Source organism: Oryza glaberrima, chromosome 1 (genome assembly GCF_000147395.1).
Source record: "Oryza glaberrima chromosome 1, OglaRS2, whole genome shotgun sequence".
In the NCBI taxonomy this organism is placed as follows: domain Eukaryota; kingdom Viridiplantae; phylum Streptophyta; class Magnoliopsida; order Poales; family Poaceae; genus Oryza; species Oryza glaberrima.
In genome coordinates this window covers 7,044,150-7,062,177 of record NC_068326.1, presented here as the reverse complement: position 1 = coordinate 7,062,177, position 18,028 = coordinate 7,044,150, and the positions used below count along the sequence as shown (strand labels likewise).

General features: G+C 42.2%; 3 protein-coding genes across 7 annotated transcripts; 2 read left to right on the top strand and 1 right to left on the bottom strand.

The window, feature by feature from the left end:
- The first annotated feature begins 1,449 nt into the window (after positions 1-1,449).
- On the top strand, positions 1,450-8,262 carry LOC127761488 (probable transcription factor GLK2). Of its 2 annotated transcripts, none has more exons than XM_052285797.1 (6): positions 1,450-2,624; positions 3,902-4,042; positions 5,946-6,377; positions 6,542-6,619; positions 7,156-7,284; positions 7,691-8,262. In XM_052285797.1, exons 1-6 carry the CDS (start codon positions 1,998-2,000, stop codon positions 7,850-7,852), a joined length of 1,569 nt encoding a protein of 522 aa, XP_052141757.1. In that variant the 5' UTR covers positions 1,450-1,997; the 3' UTR covers positions 7,853-8,262. The 2 variants fall into 2 exon arrangements, with proteins under 2 accessions (XP_052141757.1, XP_052141749.1); XM_052285789.1 differs by having other exon boundaries at positions 1,450-2,630.
- A 1,007-nt stretch (positions 8,263-9,269) lies between these two features.
- Positions 9,270-16,136, bottom strand: LOC127761503 (uncharacterized). The gene is made up of 17 exons (XM_052285809.1): positions 15,858-16,136; positions 15,071-15,160; positions 14,878-14,989; positions 14,148-14,175; positions 13,873-13,971; positions 13,451-13,520; positions 13,335-13,369; positions 13,165-13,239; positions 12,985-13,080; positions 12,695-12,758; positions 12,056-12,109; positions 11,795-11,880; positions 11,294-11,354; positions 11,134-11,198; positions 10,794-10,899; positions 9,922-10,010; positions 9,270-9,799 (listed from the first exon to the last, which is right to left on the bottom strand). The coding sequence occupies exons 1-17, from the start codon at positions 15,921-15,923 to the stop codon at positions 9,637-9,639; spliced, it is 1,359 nt and encodes a 452-aa protein (XP_052141769.1). The 5' UTR covers positions 15,924-16,136; the 3' UTR covers positions 9,270-9,636.
- Positions 16,137-16,261: 125 nt separating this feature from the next.
- Positions 16,262-17,837, top strand: LOC127761562 (protein NUCLEAR FUSION DEFECTIVE 6, mitochondrial-like). Of its 4 annotated transcripts, none has more exons than XM_052285882.1 (4): positions 16,262-16,446; positions 16,533-16,654; positions 17,065-17,100; positions 17,668-17,837. In XM_052285882.1, exons 1-3 carry the CDS (start codon positions 16,295-16,297, stop codon positions 17,082-17,084), a joined length of 294 nt encoding a protein of 97 aa, XP_052141842.1. In that variant the 5' UTR covers positions 16,262-16,294; the 3' UTR covers positions 17,085-17,100; positions 17,668-17,837. The 4 variants fall into 4 exon arrangements, with proteins under 4 accessions (XP_052141842.1, XP_052141854.1, XP_052141848.1 ...); XM_052285894.1 differs by having other exon boundaries at positions 17,624-17,837; XM_052285888.1 differs by lacking the exon at positions 17,065-17,100.
- The last annotated feature ends 191 nt before the right edge of the window (positions 17,838-18,028 follow it).

The following is an 18,028-nucleotide window of genomic DNA, read 5'->3' as shown; positions in this document are numbered from 1 at the left end:
TGTTATAAGGGAGTTTAAGGCCCTATATTTTCCTTGATTCCATCTTTTGGGTTTTCGCTTGCACGCTCCACACTTTCCAAGTTCCTAAATAGTGCTTTTGTTAAATAACTTTTTAACTTTTTAGAAGTTAATTCATTTGTTTATAATCTTAAATATCTATCACATAAATCAGATAATTCATCAATTTCAGTTGTCCTAAACCCTAAGTAGCACATAATTTTTTCATGCGAGTCATGGTGATCAGTAAATTGGTGATCAACGCATAATCAAAGTTGTAAGATGAATCTGTAAGAGCTACCATAAACAATTGTAAATAGGTGTCAAAATTAATTGCTATTAATTAGACATCTAATGGCTTGCTAGCAACATATTTAATTTCTCTCTACATGTATATAAACATGGACGAAGCTAAATGAATATTAACATATATCCCATACATATATATTACATGGTTAATATTCTAATTACATGTGGTAAGTCCATTAAAATTTCTTAAAATGCCCTCAAGCTGCCACGTGGTGCTCCAATAAATTAGAGAAAATATTAGAAATTCTAAGAAAAAAAACAAAGTATCTATTACTTGATTTTCACTTAAATCGATCGGTCCAATATTATAAACCATTAGATTAAATTGATCTTAGAACAAACTAAATACTACGAGGTTCCACCTCTCCACCTTCGGTACACACCTACATACGTGGGTACCTACGCTTCCCCTCCCTTTTTCCATTTTTCCCTTTCTTCTTTTTCTCCATGAATACGCTTCCCTCCCTTTCTTACTGTATCATGCACCTTTATGAGACGATTTAATCACAAGAATTTTACGTATATTGCTCTCACATTTTTCATTTGTTATTTACTCAAGAACTACAAGCAATAGTTTATTATTTACTCGAGAAAAAAATATGATTCAAAAGTCCTAAGTACTTAATCCATCTCCTACTCAAAAGTTTGTGAATGGATTTTTAAGATACCTTAAGAAAAATAGAACCCTTAAATTATTACAAAATAACAATATCCGAACTTTAGTTTGTCCTTAATCTATGAGACAAAATTTTTGAACAAATAGTAAAAATCTTACTTTTCAATAATACAAGTGCCCGCGCATATATACGTGCGGGCCAACTTTCTAGTTTATAGTTAAAGTTTCAAAAGTTTGGCATTAGTATTGTATAGATTGATAGTTATTTTTAACCAGGAGGGAGCAACAAATCCGTGTAGAATATATCCTACGCCGTACATAATAATGATGAGTAGTAATATAATAATAGGTTGTAGATCAACATATGTCCAGTTGCGCACAAAATGCCCAACGAGACAGGCGTACACATGCTCACCAGAATTATTGTTTTGGCAAGTTGCATCCGTCAAATTCAGTCGGCAGGGTCACTGAGATATCGTCGTATATATGACAGATAAACGCTGCGGTGCCCTAGTGTGTGTCATATGCTATGCTACCGCGCGTTAGCTAGCCGTCGGTGTGTAGAGAGAGAGAGAGAGAGAGAGAGGGGTTAATTTAATTTGGCACAAAGAAAGAACCCTAAAAAGCAGGTTGTAGAGAGAGAAATTAATCTCGAGGAGTTTTGTGGTCGACATGCGTCCTCCTCTCCCCTCTAATACTCCAAAATCACCACCAAACTAGTCTTGTTCTCTCCTCTCTCTCTCTCTTCTTCCTCCTTTCTCTCTCCCCATCTTCTTCTCCTTCCTATCCATTAGCTAGCTAGCTTGAGAGATCTCCATTAGAGAGAGCTTGCCCATATGCACTAGCACCATCCATGCATATGCATCTTGTAGTTATTGCTTGCTCTCTTCAATCCCAGCTTTGCCTCTAAATCCAGCAGACGCATCGGATATATATCTTCAACCATATAGTGGTTGAATTGAATCTACATGTATATATAGCTGAGAATTAGAGGCTTAGAGCTGGAGATTTCGAAGTAAATATATTTCTTGGTCGCCTGCCTATCTTGCGAGGTGTAGAGGGGAGAGATTTTGGGATGCTTGAGGTGTCCACGCTGCGAAGCCCTAAGGCGGATCAGCGGGCGGGCGTCGGCGGCCACCATGTCGTCGGCTTCGTCCCGGCGCCGTCGCCGGCCGACGTCGCCGACGAGGTCGACGCGTTCATCGTCGACGACAGCTGCCTGCTCGAGTACATCGACTTCAGCTGCTGCGACGTGCCGTTCTTCCACGCCGACGACGGCGACATCCTCCCGGACCTCGAGGTCGACCCCACGGAGCTCCTCGCCGAGTTCGCCAGCTCCCCAGACGACGAGCCGCCGCCGACGTCGGCTGCGAGCCCCGGCGAGCCAGCTGCTGCGGGAGGAGCCAAGGAAGACGTGAAGGAAGATGGAGCCGCCGCCGCCGCTGACTACGACGGGTCGCCGCCGCCACCGCGGGGGAAGAAGAAGGACGAGGAGGAAAGGTCGTCGTCGTTGCTGGAGGAGAAAGACGCGAAGAACGGCGGCGGCGGCGGCGACGAGGTCCTGAGCGCGGTGACGACGGAGGATTCCTCGGCCGGCGCCGCCAAGTCGTCCTCGCCGTCGGCAGAGGGCCACAGCAAGAGGAAGCCGTCGTCGTCGTCGTCATCGGCGGCGGCCGGCAAGAACTCCCACGGCAAGCGCAAGGTGAAGGTATATCCCTAGCTACTACGAACCACACAACTAACACTTCAGCCCTAACTATTTTATCAAACACGCATGCACTGAAGCACACACACACAGCTCTACCACACAAAGGGGAAAATAAAAGGGAAAAAAAATCAAAACGGCATCAGAATTAACTCCTCGATCAGCTCTGATGGGAGATACAATTAACAGTCACTCACCCCAACCCCAAACTAATCATACTGCACATATAATTTCTTGAGTTTTTTCTCTCTCTCTCTCTCTCCGACGAGCAGATCTGACTGATATACAGACGAACGGGCATGCAGAAGCCAACAAACTAAGCAGCGTCGTCCTGCAGCAGATTCAAATTACTATAGTTCTAGACACAGCGAGGCAGATCCAAACCACACGCTGCGCGCTGCTGCTGCTGCTAGCGCCATGCACGGCGGACGACGCGTCACGAGGAGAGGAGGGGAGGCAATCCGCACAGACGCGCACACACATGTTAGCCTGCGCGGCTGCGGGCGCGGGCGCGTCCGCGCGTGTGGGCGCGGAGGCGGAGCGTGCGTACGTACGTGGGGGGCAATGAATAGGGGCGCGGAAATCCCCGTGTAGGAGTGTAAGCCTTTTGCGGATGGATGGATGGATCGAACGCTCGCTACACCGACGGAGAGAAGCGATGGATTCGCAGGATAGATCTCGGGGAGGAGAGCGGTTGATCATCAACCATGTCACGGGAAGGCTCGTACGTATAGCTAGTCGTGGATGGATAGATTGGCTGTATAGTACTCCCTCCGTCCCAAAAAAAGACAAACACTGGGTTTTCGTGTCCAACGTTTGAGTGTCCGTCTTATATGAAATTTTTTTTATAATTAGTATTTTCATTGTTGTTAGATGATAAAACATGATTAATAATTTATGCGTGACTTGTCTTTTTAATTTTTTCATAATTTTTTTAAATAAGACAGACGGTCAACCGTTGGACACGAAAACCCAGAGTTTGTCTTTTTTTGGATGAAGGGAGTACAGTAGCTAGCTAGTAGACCACACCAGCATAGATACATGCACAGAGAGTACGTACGTCTCTCGATTGATCGTGCAGTCCTGATCGTCTGCAGTGGCCAAATGGCCACTGTTGCGGTAGCTAGCTGCAGTAGCAGAGAGATGCATATGTTGTAGATGCGTCATGTAGGTGTACGCAGGCACAGTGATATTACAAGAGATTAATTAGTGGATGTGGCTTTGAGACGGATATGGATCGATAATGCATGGATTGGTGGATATGTGTGTTGCAGGTGGACTGGACGCCGGAGTTGCACCGGCGTTTCGTGCAGGCGGTGGAGCAGCTCGGGATCGACAAGGCCGTGCCGTCCAGGATCCTGGAGCTCATGGGCATCGAGTGCCTCACTCGCCACAACATCGCCAGCCATCTCCAGGTCTATATATATATTAATTTCACTATATCCAGTACTAGCTTCATACATATTACTTCCTCCGTTTCACAATGCAAGTTATTCTAGCATTTCTCACATTCATATTTATGCTAATGAATCTAGATAAATATATATGTCTAGATTCGTTAGCATCAATATAAATGTGGAAAATACTAGAATGACTTACATTGTAAAACGGAGAGAGTAGGTTATAATATAATTTTGATAGATTTTCTCTCTCTTAATACATACGAGGTTCTTCAGCACAGTTAATTAAAAGAGGCATGTCTTTCAGAGGCGAACGAAAAACACTCTTGTACTTGTATATATGGCCTTGCACACGAAAAAGTTCGTTATTAAATTTATATAGAGTACTAGGAGTATAATATGCTAGTAATAGTATACAGTACATCTATACATTTTGTGGGTTGTGACACTGTCAGGCTTAGATCTGGGAGGAACATAGTACAGGGAGCATTGTCCAAAAACTGGCGCCGCGACAAACGACGCCAGTAGCCCTGATGTACGTAACGTAGTAGCGAGTACGAGTTACTACACCGCAGCATGAATTATTAATATTTACTCGATCCCTTGAGTCAACCAAGAACTCATGGCACCCTACAATAACATACTACTTCGTCCTTAAAAAAAAATTCGATCCTAACTACTGTAAACCTAAGCATGGTCCAGGTTCTTCGTAGGTAGAATAATAGGATCATGTTTTTTATAGGATGTAGAGGTGGTACTAGTTAATGTAGTATGCCAATCATTTTCAGTTTTGATCAAAGAAACCATTCGCATCTTAATTTGAGAGTGCTATAGTAGCAACTAATTAAGCAAGCGTTTTGAGCCAAAACAATTGCATGTGCATCTTCGTTTTTTACCGCACCATCTCGCACGAAGCAGTAGCTAGGAATGTCAAGTTTTTTTTTACCAGGTGCTGCATGCATGCTGAGCTAGTAAAACTGAAGGTTAAAAGCCTTTAAAGACGAGCAAATGCATGCATGGTGCATGCAAACAAGTATAGCTAGGCATGCAGCAGTGCATGCAGGTGCAGGCCGGGCAAGCACAGAAGCAGGGAGGCAAGGCTAGCCAGACTCGCATCGTATCCAAGCTAAAGCTAGGAATAGGATATTATTCCTCTGGCTCAAACCGTGCAACGGCGACGCGCCAAAGCCGAGTAGTCGCCACGCCACAAGCCGCCACTGCCACGGTCGTCCCCGCATGCTCCACCGCTGCCCGCTAGCTTTGTTTGCGTCGTTTTGTCACCTCCGATCCGGTAACCAGCTAGTGGCTATTAGTACTTAACCTCCGATGAAGTCGTGTTACCTCTGCGAATATAAACATTAATTGTATGTTTATATTGTGATATAAACTTGAAATCCTCAAAATACTTTATATTTAGAAACTGGATATAGCAGTAACTAGCCAGAGGGCATTTGCGGGAGACCGGGTATATTTAACGAAATTCTCACTTTAATCTTGAAAAGTTAGTCTTTTTTATGATACTGATGCTTTTGCTAAAACTTGGAGACTATTCAAATTATAGCCAAAATAAAACTTACCAAAATTTAGCAATATTGCCTAGTTTGACAGGATTTTTTATATATTTACTAAGATTTTTTAAGAGAAGGAAAAAAGAAGAACGTTCTTATGTATTTAATAGAGTATTGTAAAAATCTAAATGAATGCATATATTTGACAACTTTAATTAAAAAAGTTTATATGATTTGAAATAGTATTAATCTGAATCTACAACCTCTTGTACTTAATAAAATGTTGGTTTAACAATTATGCGGCAGCTACCTAAATAAAACAATTATGCGGTAGCAGCTGAGCTCATACATACTGTACTGTATTTGTGAGTTAGTACTAGTAATTAATATTGTGCGTGTACTGCGTGCAGAAATATCGGTCGCACAGGAAGCATCTGATGGCGAGGGAGGCGGAGGCGGCGAGCTGGACGCAGAAGCGGCAGATGTACACCGCCGCCGCCGCGGCCGCCGCGGTGGCAGCCGGCGGCGGGCCAAGGAAGGACGGCGCCGCCGCCGCCGCCACGGCGGCGGTGGCCCCGTGGGTCATGCCGACCATCGGTTTCCCTCCGCCGCACCCTCCGCCGTTCTGCCGGCCGCCGCTGCACGTGTGGGGCCACCCGACCGCCGGCGTCGAGCCGACCACCGCGGCGGCGGCGCCACCACCCTCGCCGCACGCGCAGCCACCGTTGCTGCCCGTCTGGCCGCGCCACCTGGCGCCGCCGCCGCCGCTGCCGGCGGCGTGGGCGCACGGCCACCAGCCGGCGCCGGTGGACCCGGCGGCGTACTGGCAGCAGCAGTATAACGTGCGTACAAAAAAAAAAAAAACTGTTCCCTCTGTGACGTAGTATCGTGCATGTGACACTAGCTTGCTTTTCCAGTGATGCTTTGCTCGCTTTGGCTGCCTGTATATGCTGTGTGAACTTTAATCTGATGAGTTGACGCCTGGGGTTTTCATGCATGCATGCAGGCGGCGAGGAAGTGGGGCCCGCAGGCAGTGACACCGGGGACGCCGTGTATGCCACCACCGTTGCCTCCAGCCGCCATGGTAATTTCAAGCAAAATAAAAATAAGTTAATCTAAGTATGTTATTAACATCCTAATACTATAAATCTACTTCCTCTGATAAAAAAATTTAAATCTTAGAAATAAATATAGACACACATATATCTACATGATTTAAGTTTTTTTCGACAAGGGTAGTATGGAGCACTCCTCCCGCTTAAAAAAAAATCAACTTCTAACTATATATATAGATATAGTATGTTATGTTTAGATACATAGTTAGAAGTTCGATTTTATTGAACAGAGAAAGTATATGCTATTAATTAGAAACAAACCATTGAACTTCTTATAAATTTTTTTTAGGGAAGAACTTATAAATTACTAGTGCTCTATTCGTACATAAGTATAAGTATTCATAATGAGAATGGGAAAAATTTTACTGAGAAGTGAATAATAAGATAAGCAGTACTTAATGGATCCTTATATTTGTCAGCAAATTTCAAGTGCTTCTGATGCTTATATTTTTAGATTAATTTCAAATGCTTATATATTTTTGGCTGGCGTATGTGTTATGTACAGTTGCAGAGGTTTCCTGTACCACCGGTGCCTGGAATGGTGCCGCACCCCATGTACAGACCGATCCCGCCACCGTTGCCACCGCAGGGGAATAAACTCGCTGCCTTGCAGCTTCAGCTTGATGCCCACCCGGTAAGTATAATGCACTTCGCTTTTTTTTTTCCTTTAACACACGCTTAAACAGATGGATGCTAAAAATAAAATCCATTAACGCTTCACAATATTTAATATATAGCATTCAAATTGTGCTTATCTACATAGTAAGTAATACGAAGAATGTGTCCTAAGGCCTGTTTAGCAACTCCAGGTTCTAGATATATGTTGGGTTTGGAAATTATAGTGATTTAAAATTCTATATATTCTCTCTAAAGTAAAATTATTTATCATATATAGATTCAGATTCATTGAAGGAATACTTATCTCTAAAAAATCTGGGGCCTGAAGCTATGCCAAATAAATCTAAACCACGCTGATCTGATGAATTTTTATTAGTTTTTTAACTCCGGTATGTATGCATGCTTAATTTTGTCGGTTGCAGTCCAAGGAGAGCATAGACGCAGCCATCGGAGATGTTTTAGTGAAGCCATGGCTGCCGCTTCCCCTCGGCCTCAAGCCACCGTCGCTGGACAGCGTCATGTCTGAGCTTCACAAGCAGGGTATCCCCAAGGTACCACCGGCGGCGAGCGGCGCCGCCGGCTGATACACCGATCACAGCGATCGTCTCTCCTCCGCCGCCGGCGAAAAAAAAAAGAAGAAAAGAAAACCGATCTCCTCTCTGCTCCGGCCGGTCTGCACGGTGAGAAGAGGCAATGCAACCCGTCGACTTGTAGTAGCTTCGTCAGTGTGAATTGATTCATCATGCATTCACCCAATGCGTGTAGACGAGCTCGATGTGTAAACTAGCTAGTGTGTCTTGTGTGTTTGCATTGACATATCTGGGTTTTTGCTCTCATGGAATGTGCATGCAGAGACGATGCAGGCGACATGCATGCCTACCTGAGAGTTGCGTGTAAAATATAAAATGTTTTGAGATGGAACGTACACGGACTGCTATATATATTTTGGACAGCTGGTAATTAAATTGAGAAATAACCAAGGAAATTACACTTATGTGAGAGTTGTTGTGTTGTTCTACCATGTCAGTGAGTTGTAAGATCTTCTCCTTACAATTTGGATACACCAACTGTAGGAGATGTGTACCCTCCCCTCCATTCCTACGTATAAGTTTTTGGTTGTTTAGTAAATATTAAGTTTGAGGGGGAGAGATTTTCCTTCAGTCACCTAATTGGCCAAATTTTGAATTTGTTTGGATTCCCCTCCTAAGCAACCGATTGGCGGAAAATGCTTGGATTTACATGTATTGTAGTGTCCCCAAAATACTTATATCATACTTCCCTCTATTATAATTTGATCAACACCTAAAACTTTTGAGGTTTTCCCAATTTGATCATCTAACAAAGTGTATTTTTGTTTATTTGTGTAAAGAGTAATTGTGCATCGTGAAATGCCCCAGGATGCATGCTTGCAACCAATGATCAATTTTTATAAATGATTTTTTGTTGGATGCGAAACGACGGAACACCTTGATCAATGAGAATTAATTTCAGAATGATAGATGTTGTGTTTTTTGTTTGGAGTATATAAAATTGAAATCCTAAAAAATGCTTATATTCAGAAACAAAGTGGAGTATATGAGTGTTTTTATTTCTTTAAGGAAAAGAGTAGACTCAGTTAATCGGAATCAAGCATAAGATGTAATAAGTTGAGTTCGATCATATATGCGTAGATCCTAACATATAGATATATGAAATATATGCCAGACTCATCCTCTCGTTCGTCGTTTCAGTGTCACACTGCTGCCCCGACATGTACGACCTTGGACGAGTGGTGCCACTCGTACATCGTACGTGTCTTCGCAAACGTGACGACGACTGCAACTCGACGCCACAAAAGATTTTGCAAATCGCTGTACTAGATGCCAACGATTGATGACGACATCCTGCCCCTCGCCTTTTGACTTGTTGCGCTTCCTTCTGTCCTGATCTCCAGATTTGAACCGAACCTAAACTTCGTCTGCAATTATTAGTTGCCAAAGATCTGTATAGTGACCTTCAACGTTAACAAAGTCCAAGCAGAACATTCAGCGTGCTGACAGAGCCACACATGTATTGTTCCATTCGACATAGCTATTACACAGGTTACTCATCAGAAAAGTAATACGAGATACATAACTAGAAGGTTCATAAATCGTTACAGGCAAAACGATACAACAAATTGAGCAGAAGCAAAAATTTCAGCCCTTTATAAACGGATGAACCATAGACCCTTCGATTTCTGCTGCTGCTGGGGCTGCTTTCTAAACACTGTTTGCAACAGACGTCACTCTCCGATGAATGGTTTGGTGGATGATTAGACATGTCCCCGTCTTGAGCTAGACCTGTAAAATCGCGGCGTTTGGTTTTGTGCCACACATATTCTTCCATTTTACTCTACTTCTTTGATGATTCTTCTCTTCCTGAAGGGCTGCACAGGCATGCTCCCGGGGGCACTGTGCGCACGCCTCCTTTCTTCTTTACGGTTTTCTGCTTCAATCATTGTTCGCCTTAAGCTGGCCGCCTTGTAGATTGGCTTAGGTAAGTGCCTATGCCTGCAGCGAAACGCCATCGATGCAATATCAACAAAATGATTGTTCCAAGTATGGGGATTGTAAACGAGATGATCTATACAAAGTACGTGGAACTTCCCCACGTCAAGAGGCGGTTATATTACCTCACAATCCGCTTGACTTCGGGAAGGTGCTTATACCGCTCCTTGACAGCATCTAGGTATTCTTGTTTTCTGCGTTCTCTTGGAAGAAGCTGCAAAAGGACAATAATGCATTAGAAAATATTATGAAATAAAGTACAAACATGAAACAATAATGCGCAATATATCAGTTGCTTTGTTCGATGACAATAAGACCTGTGCACATTGGAAAAAAAGGACAGCAAAACAATGGGTATGGTAACAATTGTTCATGAACTAACAGAAAGAACATGTAAACAAGGTACCGAGTGGTACAGCCTTTTCTAAGAATAAGGCACAGCTCATGTTAATAATCATCAAAGTTCAAGCATTCAAGGCAGACTTGCACAGTAAATTCTACTGAAACAGAAGAGCATTCACTGAGTTCCAAATTGCAGTGGATCGGGCATTCTCATGTTGCTTTGCACGAGTTCTATGTTCACCTAGTCTATGCTAATGTATGCTAGCATCTCACAAGACCACTCTGGAACCTAAGAACACCACTAGCACCTAGCAGCACTTAATCATTCATCGCAGATTGCTTCTGTCTCCTTTTTCTCTCACTGGCCATGTATATATGCCAACATTTTTCTGGTGGTTATCCATTATTTTTAATTCAGCACAACACTTGATCTAATGGCAGTGTATGATAATAGCACAGAAAAGCAATTAAAAGCAAGTGAAAAACAAATGGCTGTTGATATGTTTACTTTGTTAAGCATCTACATTCAACAGTGAGAAACAGAGTTTCTTGTCCAAATTAGCTTCCAATTTGTAGCAAGAGGGTGAGTGCAAATCACAAGACATATGAGCAAGTAAGCCAAAGTGGCAAACAGAAGATGGTGTTAGAAACTTACAACTCCCAACTGTTCTGAAGCTTTGGACTTCCACAGCCGAAGATTCGTATCATCACTGCCAGAAACCAAATAGGTTCCATCATAGGTGTATTTCACACAAAACACCCTGCAAAGATAAGAGGTAAAATGATTTAGACAGGACTGATGCAATGGAAACCCCATAAAGCCGTGTTCAATAAGATAACAGTCTGACAGGTAACAAGTGTCAGCTATATAAGCATTTGAAGGTGAAATATTATATTTGATCTTGTTGTCCATTAGGTTGAGAACACTCTGATGTTTGATCTTAGAAAGTAGCATCAGTTAAAGCTAGAATGCCAATAAAATAATGGAAAAGAACCTTTGCATCCTCTTAGTATGGTATATCTCCCTGCTATGATCACCATTATATTGGAAGATCCGCACCTGCGAGAAGCATTGACAACAAAGTTGTTAATGCAAAATCACCAATACATGTCTAGAATGTAAGGTCACTATAGTATCTTCGAGAGTCCACGTACTGTTCTATCGTAGGAACCCGTAACAAATTCACGCCCTGTTGGTGAATAATCAATGTCCATCCTGTGAAGAACGTTCATGTAAAATGACTTCCCAGAATCAAGAAGAGTAGCAAAAGATGCAGGATATAATGGGAAATTGCATGGGATATTAACTCTGCATGTGTTTGATACTTATAGAATCTTTTGCGGAGGACTGGATTTCACACACAAACCTTCCGCCAAGATCCTCGATAGCATATTGATGCCATGCCATATATGTATGCATTTCTCATATTTGTAGAAAATTGAGTTGGTTTATGAGTTTAGAACTTATAATATGCTTAGTTAACACCCAACAAAATAAATGGGTAAATTGACCTTTTTTTTCTTTACCAAGGAATCAGTCTTTGCAGATATATCTACTAACTTTTTTTCTTTACAAGGGATCAATATTTGCAAATATATCTATTTTAAAGAAAACAGGGTATAAAAAAAAGGTTCCAAAATCCAAATGCTACTTACACTGCTGAAACATGGCCCTTGTGAACAACTTTGGCTTCATCAAGCTTTCTAGCATCAAAGGAATAGCAATTTGTATCTTCATTTGCCTAGCAAGAAAAAGTATCAGGATAGATGTTACTAGATGATAAAAAGACCAAAACATAGTTTAGGCTTGCACTATTTGTAAGGAAAGCTTGACAGGTAAGCTCCAGAACTATAGCATACAGTTCAAATAATTCATTCGACAGTCAGCACCATATACAGGAAACAAATAAATCTTACGGCAGTGAAGTTCATAGGCTCCCTAGGGTTCCAGCATATTGAGTTGCACCTTGTCTGCATAAGCAAAAGTTGCATTAGCTTCTTGATGGTTCTGCAGCTACTCAAATAGCAAGCTGGCACCCGCAGAAAAAATTAAAGGGAAAACAGTACTCCCTCCGTCTCAAAATCTAGCAACTTCTCCACCTACATTCTCTTCTCAACCAATCACAACCTTCCCCCATTTAATTTCTCCACATACTTCCTCTTCTCAACCAATCATATATCTTCCCCCATTTAATTCCACCTACTTCCTTAATACCCATGCCCAACCATAAAAGTTCTTATATTTTGGATGGAGGTAGTAGCTATTTTTAGAGCCCGTCCATTTTCAAGTGGAAAAGGAATTTTCTCTTCATAAGATAATTGTTTTCACTTATATTTTTGACTTGGAAGTGAATAAATGATGCAGTAACTACAGCAGAAAACATTGGAGGGAGACAATATCAACTACTAGCTATCACAGACACCTTGTAGTTGTCTATGAGAACAGAGTAAACTTTTTCTGCATGACAGAATCAACAATGTCCATATGTTACATGTATCGGTTTTGAAATTCTAAGGTCTGCCAAGCATCCACAAATAAAATAGAATTCAACAAACCTTCATGATTAGCTTTCTAGCAGGGGATGACATGCGTAGATCATAAAGTGTTATACTCCGATCACTGCAAAATTGATATCATCCCACATTACCGTGTTAAGAAGTTTTTTGAGAGGCAAAACAATAAATGATAATATTCACAGCCAAGAAATAGGATTGACCAAAACTGGCATCAAGGTCATTGAGCAAGAAATTTAAAAAAGTGTCCACATAATTGGATGAGTCAAAAGGAGAACATGAATTTTAAAATAATTAGTCATCAGTTATTTATCCTAAATAACTAAACTTACCTAGCTGATGTAATTAGAACATCAGGTTCTCCAGGATTAAATCTCACGGACAGAACTGTATCTTTACCCCATTCAAAGCTATTTATTGGCTCTGACCTATACAAATGATGAAAGTGTCAGTGCTGGCGACGACTCAAACGAAAGGATAAACTGCTGCAAGTGAATCCTCAAATATTCTACCTGTTTTGATCCCATATATCAACCTGAGCACCTACAGTTGCAAAAAGATTGCCATCCCACTGGTGGTCAACACCCCTAAAAATAATGAAAAAAGAAACCTGGTGATCAACCTGGGAACCTACAGGCTATAGTTTCAAATAAATCTGGAACATAACAAAGCACACTCTTACCAAAACGCATGCTTCCAGGTGTAGACCGCTGAAGGCTATAAACAGTAGCAAGTTAATCAAATAAGATATACCCAGGATAAGACAAAAGAATCTAGACGTGTGCATTCAGTGTATACCTGAGAAGCATCTCCAATAGCATCGTTAGTGTCTACCATCTTGAGCATAGGGACTTTCCATAGTCGAACACTGCAATGGATGGATAAGTGCACACAGTAAGAACAGACAGCCGGTATTCCGCAATTACATCTTTTTTACTTCATACATTGAGAAGGTTGATTTAAATGAAGTAAAATTAATATTAGAGCCACAGTTTCATTCAATACATGTGTAACCAGTGTAAATGTTATATGCAAGGCACCGTAAGCTTCTTACTTTATTAGTACAAATGGGTCCTAAACCATATAAGTAAACGTGTAAAAAAGAGTTGTTTAGTTGGGGTTAAGCTTGTGGCAGTTTTAGGTTCAGAGTTTCAGTACTCTAACTAAGACTGAGTTTGGAAATAAGATTATTTCATAAGACAACCACAAATTTAACTTACGTGCAGTCAACACCACATGATACTAGAAGATCACCATCAGTAGATGTCGCCAAACCCCTCACAGCACCCTGATGTCCAGGGAACTGGCAGACTGTCTTCCTGTTTTTGTTAGTCAACAAAAAGAAAATGACATTTGTAAGTGACATAATTAAGAACTGCTCTAGCTAGCAATATGGACAAGGATATGCATAGATGAACAAACTGGTGCCACGAGTTTGGACATAATAAAAAAGGATGATCCTCTGGCGAGAGTATCAACACTGTTATATTAGTACCTTGCAGCAATGTCCCACAGACGAATATCTGCCAGCAAAACAGAAGCTATAGTTAACCATTTCAGATCCAAATGTAACTATGATAAAGCAGTGCATGATTGTCACTTTGTTCTGAATAGATGAATTAAAATCATCTGCTTCGACATAGCAGGAAGTGAACCAAAAACAGTTCCAGTTTCTAAAGTTACATAAAATGGCCACAGCATGTACAGTACTGAAACATAATACAACCAAATTATACTTGTAAAAATGACAACACAAATGCACACTGCTGTTATGTCATAAACATCAGTTCCTGATAATATAACGATTATATAAACTGCCTGCATGCATCATCAGATACAATTAATGCACACGAATAGCAGTTCACTTGTAATACCGATATTGTCTTTATCAATCAACTAAGTACTCAGGAAATGCAAACAAATGTTCAGGTTCATAATATAGTTTCTAAGTGCATCGTACTCAGGAAATGCAAACAAATGTTCAGGTTCATAATATAGTTTCTAAGTGCATCAGAAGACAAGAGTTAGTAACTATAACTAGCTATGCAAATGTACTCAGACAAAACATCTGATGTGAGTATCACCCCCAGGCTCAAAAGACAGAAAACTGAAGGTCTGCATGTTATGGCTGCATTGATTGAACTACTTTATCAAAGGCGCAAATAAGAATGAGAAGAACATCAGGAGACAAAAGCAGCATCCTAGTACAGAAGTATGGTAATTACCCCCATCCATTGAGCCAGAAAATATTGCTTTCAAATAATTGGGGTTTTTCGCCATGCATGATACAGCATCAACATGGCCATCCATTGCTCCAATAAATGGCCTAGCAAATATCTGAAACCAGAGCAGCAAAGTTCACGTCAAAATCTGTACTATGAAAGAAAAAAAAACACAGAGAAGAAATGACACACAAACCTTCTCTAACTTCGCAGCATTAAGAGCCCTGGTGTATTCAACCGCTTTCTCCTGAGAACGAAGTGCTGGATCATAATTGCGGAATACTTTCTGTTGGGAGCAACAAATGAGATAGAAAATGTCAGTGGCTGGAACCAGAGTAATCATATTGGCCTAAGCAAGTGACCAGACAAACTTTCAATGACCTGAACCTAGTGTTGGCCATAGCATTCAAAAACTCAGTGTATATTTCAGGAAAAAATAAGGATTCAAAACCTAACTTCATAATTATGTAAATCGCTTGACTAAAAAATGGACGGTAGATATCTACTATATTAACCTAGAATGCAAAGCAACAATGAGACATCTCTCCAACCAATACTCTGTCCAGACATTTGAAACAAAGCTCTTCTGTTAACCTTAGCTAGAACCAAACTAGAAAAAGGGAACTCTGCAGTGGCTCTTATGCATCGATATATACCACATGTCAACCGATGAATTCAAGAAAATCAACACAATCCCAGCAAAAGGGGATAAAAATTAGCCCCTAGAAACTTCGCAGCTACACCAAATTGACTAGGCATATATTTGTACCACTCATTCGTCCTCGAGTGCAAACAAACTCGGTGCTTCAGAACCTACGAGCTGATTGCAACAACAAAGCTCCATATCATAGAACTAAAGCATGGAGACTACATCGCGCTCTCGCGAGGGAGCAAACCAACGAAGTCATCACTGCTACCAATCAAAACCTACAAACAGCAACATGAAGCAGCCAAGGGGAAGCGGAAGCGGGGACGCGACGCACCTGCAGGTCCTGGCTGCGCTCCCGCGTGAACTCGTCGGTGGAGCGCGATATCACCTTCACCCTCATCCCGGCCACAGACGCAGTCAGGAGACACGGCCGGCCGCCGCGAAACCAATCCGGAGGCGACGAAGGAGGATAAGGCTAGATCACTCCGCTCGCGTCCCCGGCGTTCTCCGCCGCGCAGCCTACTTAAAACCCTCGCCGCCGCACCACGCCGACGCCGCCGCCGCCGCCGCCGTTGGGGAGTCGGAAGGGAGGGGGAAGCGAAAAAGAGGCCGAGGCTTCGAAGCGAACCCCAGAAAAAAAAGGAAGAAACCAAAAACCCGGCCCAAATAACTCGGCCCAAATAGACGGCCCATATTGAATCACGCAAAATTACAGTATCTGCCACTGCAGGAGGAAAAACGAAAGGAAACCCCATCTCGGAATCCTCTACGATGGCCGCCGCCGCCGCCGCCGCCGCGAGGTCGCTGCTCCGCTCGTCCGCCTCTCTCCTCCGCGCGGCGCCGGCGAGGTCCGCGTCCGCGTCCTCCTCCGCCGCGCGCCCGTCTCTCCGTCGCGCGCTGGCCGCGCCCCCTCGCATCCTCAGGTATGGCACGAGTGCACGACACCCGCCGCTGGCCCCGCGCACAGGTATGCGGGACTGATATGGCGTCGGCTTCGTTGTTTGCGCAGGTCGCCTGTTGAGCTGAGTGTATGCGTGGAGTCCCTGCTGCCTCTGCACAGCGCCACCGCCGCCGCGCGGATGACGTCCATGCTCGCCGTTCCCGGGCAAGGCCTCGGGTGGCTCACGGAAGGTAAAAACTGAAGTTACTCTTCTCATCTTCAGATGTATGATGGTTCATAAGTTTCGATAGTCATTCTGTTGATGTGAATCATTGGCCAATTCTGTGCTCATTGTCACTGATAACCTGGCTCAAAGCTAACATCATGCTACTGGTAGTAGTGACCTGTCATAGTTGATCCCAATGCGCAGAATAAACATTGGCCCAAATGTGCGTAACGATTTGGGTGTATCATTTGTTTCATTCCCTCCACTTCTGTACCCTAGCATTAGCACTTCAACTCTGCTAGCGTAGATGCAAGTCATGCTTTCATCGTTTTCATCGTTTAGTTTGACGCCAGTCATCTTTTGTTGACATAATTCTCCAGTTCTGTTTGTTGAAATAGAGTCGTTTTTTATTCTTCTTTTCATTTCTTGTTGTAGGACAAGATGAAACTAGATGAATACCAACTGGGAAAGGTGAACACTAAAATGTCCCCACCGTTATTGAGATATTTGTGGATGCTATGCTATTTAGTAATTTATAGTTGTAGATTATCACCAAACCTAGTTCCGATTTATGAATACCACTTGTATTTTAACGGAGAAGATGAAGAGTTATCAGGTTAAAAATTGTCCAATGGAAACATTGAAGAAAATGTACTGATGATTTTTTTTAACTTCTATGCAATCTAAAACTCTACTTAGTGAATAAGCAACACTGAATCTTTTGGTGAGATGTACTGACATTTCACCCAAAGATCAGTGTTATCTGCACACGATGTTAAATGAGGAAAAACATTAGTTGCATCTTGTCCTACAGGGGTACCAACATTTTTTTTTTGTTTTTAGCTTTTCTTTACTCTACTTGCTTCCATTCATGGCGGAACTTATGACTTGGCATTTGATTGTGAAGTAAGCTAAAAGTAACAGCAGTAGTTTTAGATTTCTTTTGCTTCAATTCGTTGAACAATTATGTTGACTTAATACTGTTGGACAACAGCTGAAACTGATGGATTATGCTGAATTACTATTCTTGGACAACAGCTGATACTGATGGAGTATGACGGCAGCCTGCTTCTGGAACCAGGAGATTAGTAGTCCGTCAAGTTCATTTGTGAGCCTGCAGAATTAGTTAGAAAAGGAAGCACTCTTTTCTTTTTATTTATGTGAACTATAAAGATGGCTTAATAAACTACTTTGGATATTGCTCAGAACCCTTTCTCCCTCTTCATTGACCAGATCCTTTTGTAATGGAAACCATTGGAGGACCAATGTATGCGTTGCTAGCTACTGTAAAATGTTGCAGAATTTTTTTTTCTTTTGATCAAGTGATTTAAAAATGCTTTCATGGTGCAAGACACTCTAGCATATTTAGCATTACTGACATGAACCATATGCTTCTGAG

Excerpts from the sequence above, each read along its gene's own strand:
- LOC127761562 (XM_052285877.1), top strand. The coding sequence starts at position 16,295 with ATGGCCGCCGCCGCCGCCGCCGCCGCGAGGTCGCTGCTCCGCTCGTCC. Across the intron at positions 16,447-16,532 it reads GCGCCCCCTCGCATCCTCAG|GTCGCCTGTTGAGCTGAGTG; the intron begins GTATGGCACGAG and ends TTGTTTGCGCAG. Across the intron at positions 16,655-17,623 it reads CCTCGGGTGGCTCACGGAAG|CTGAAACTGATGGATTATGC; the intron begins GTAAAAACTGAA and ends GTTGGACAACAG.
- LOC127761503 (XM_052285809.1), bottom strand. The coding sequence starts at position 15,923 with ATGAGGGTGAAGGTGATATCGCGCTCCACCGACGAGTTCACGCGGGAG. Across the intron at positions 11,355-11,794 it reads AAGGGCCATGTTTCAGCAGT|GATGGACATTGATTATTCAC; the intron begins GTAAGTAGCATT and ends CGTTCTTCACAG. Across the intron at positions 9,800-9,921 it reads GAAGTCAAGCGGATTGTGAG|GCATAGGCACTTACCTAAGC; the intron begins GTAATATAACCG and ends GTTTCGCTGCAG.
- LOC127761488 (XM_052285789.1), top strand. The coding sequence starts at position 1,998 with ATGCTTGAGGTGTCCACGCTGCGAAGCCCTAAGGCGGATCAGCGGGCG. Across the intron at positions 4,043-5,945 it reads ACATCGCCAGCCATCTCCAG|AAATATCGGTCGCACAGGAA; the intron begins GTCTATATATAT and ends TACTGCGTGCAG. Across the intron at positions 6,378-6,541 it reads ACTGGCAGCAGCAGTATAAC|GCGGCGAGGAAGTGGGGCCC; the intron begins GTGCGTACAAAA and ends GCATGCATGCAG.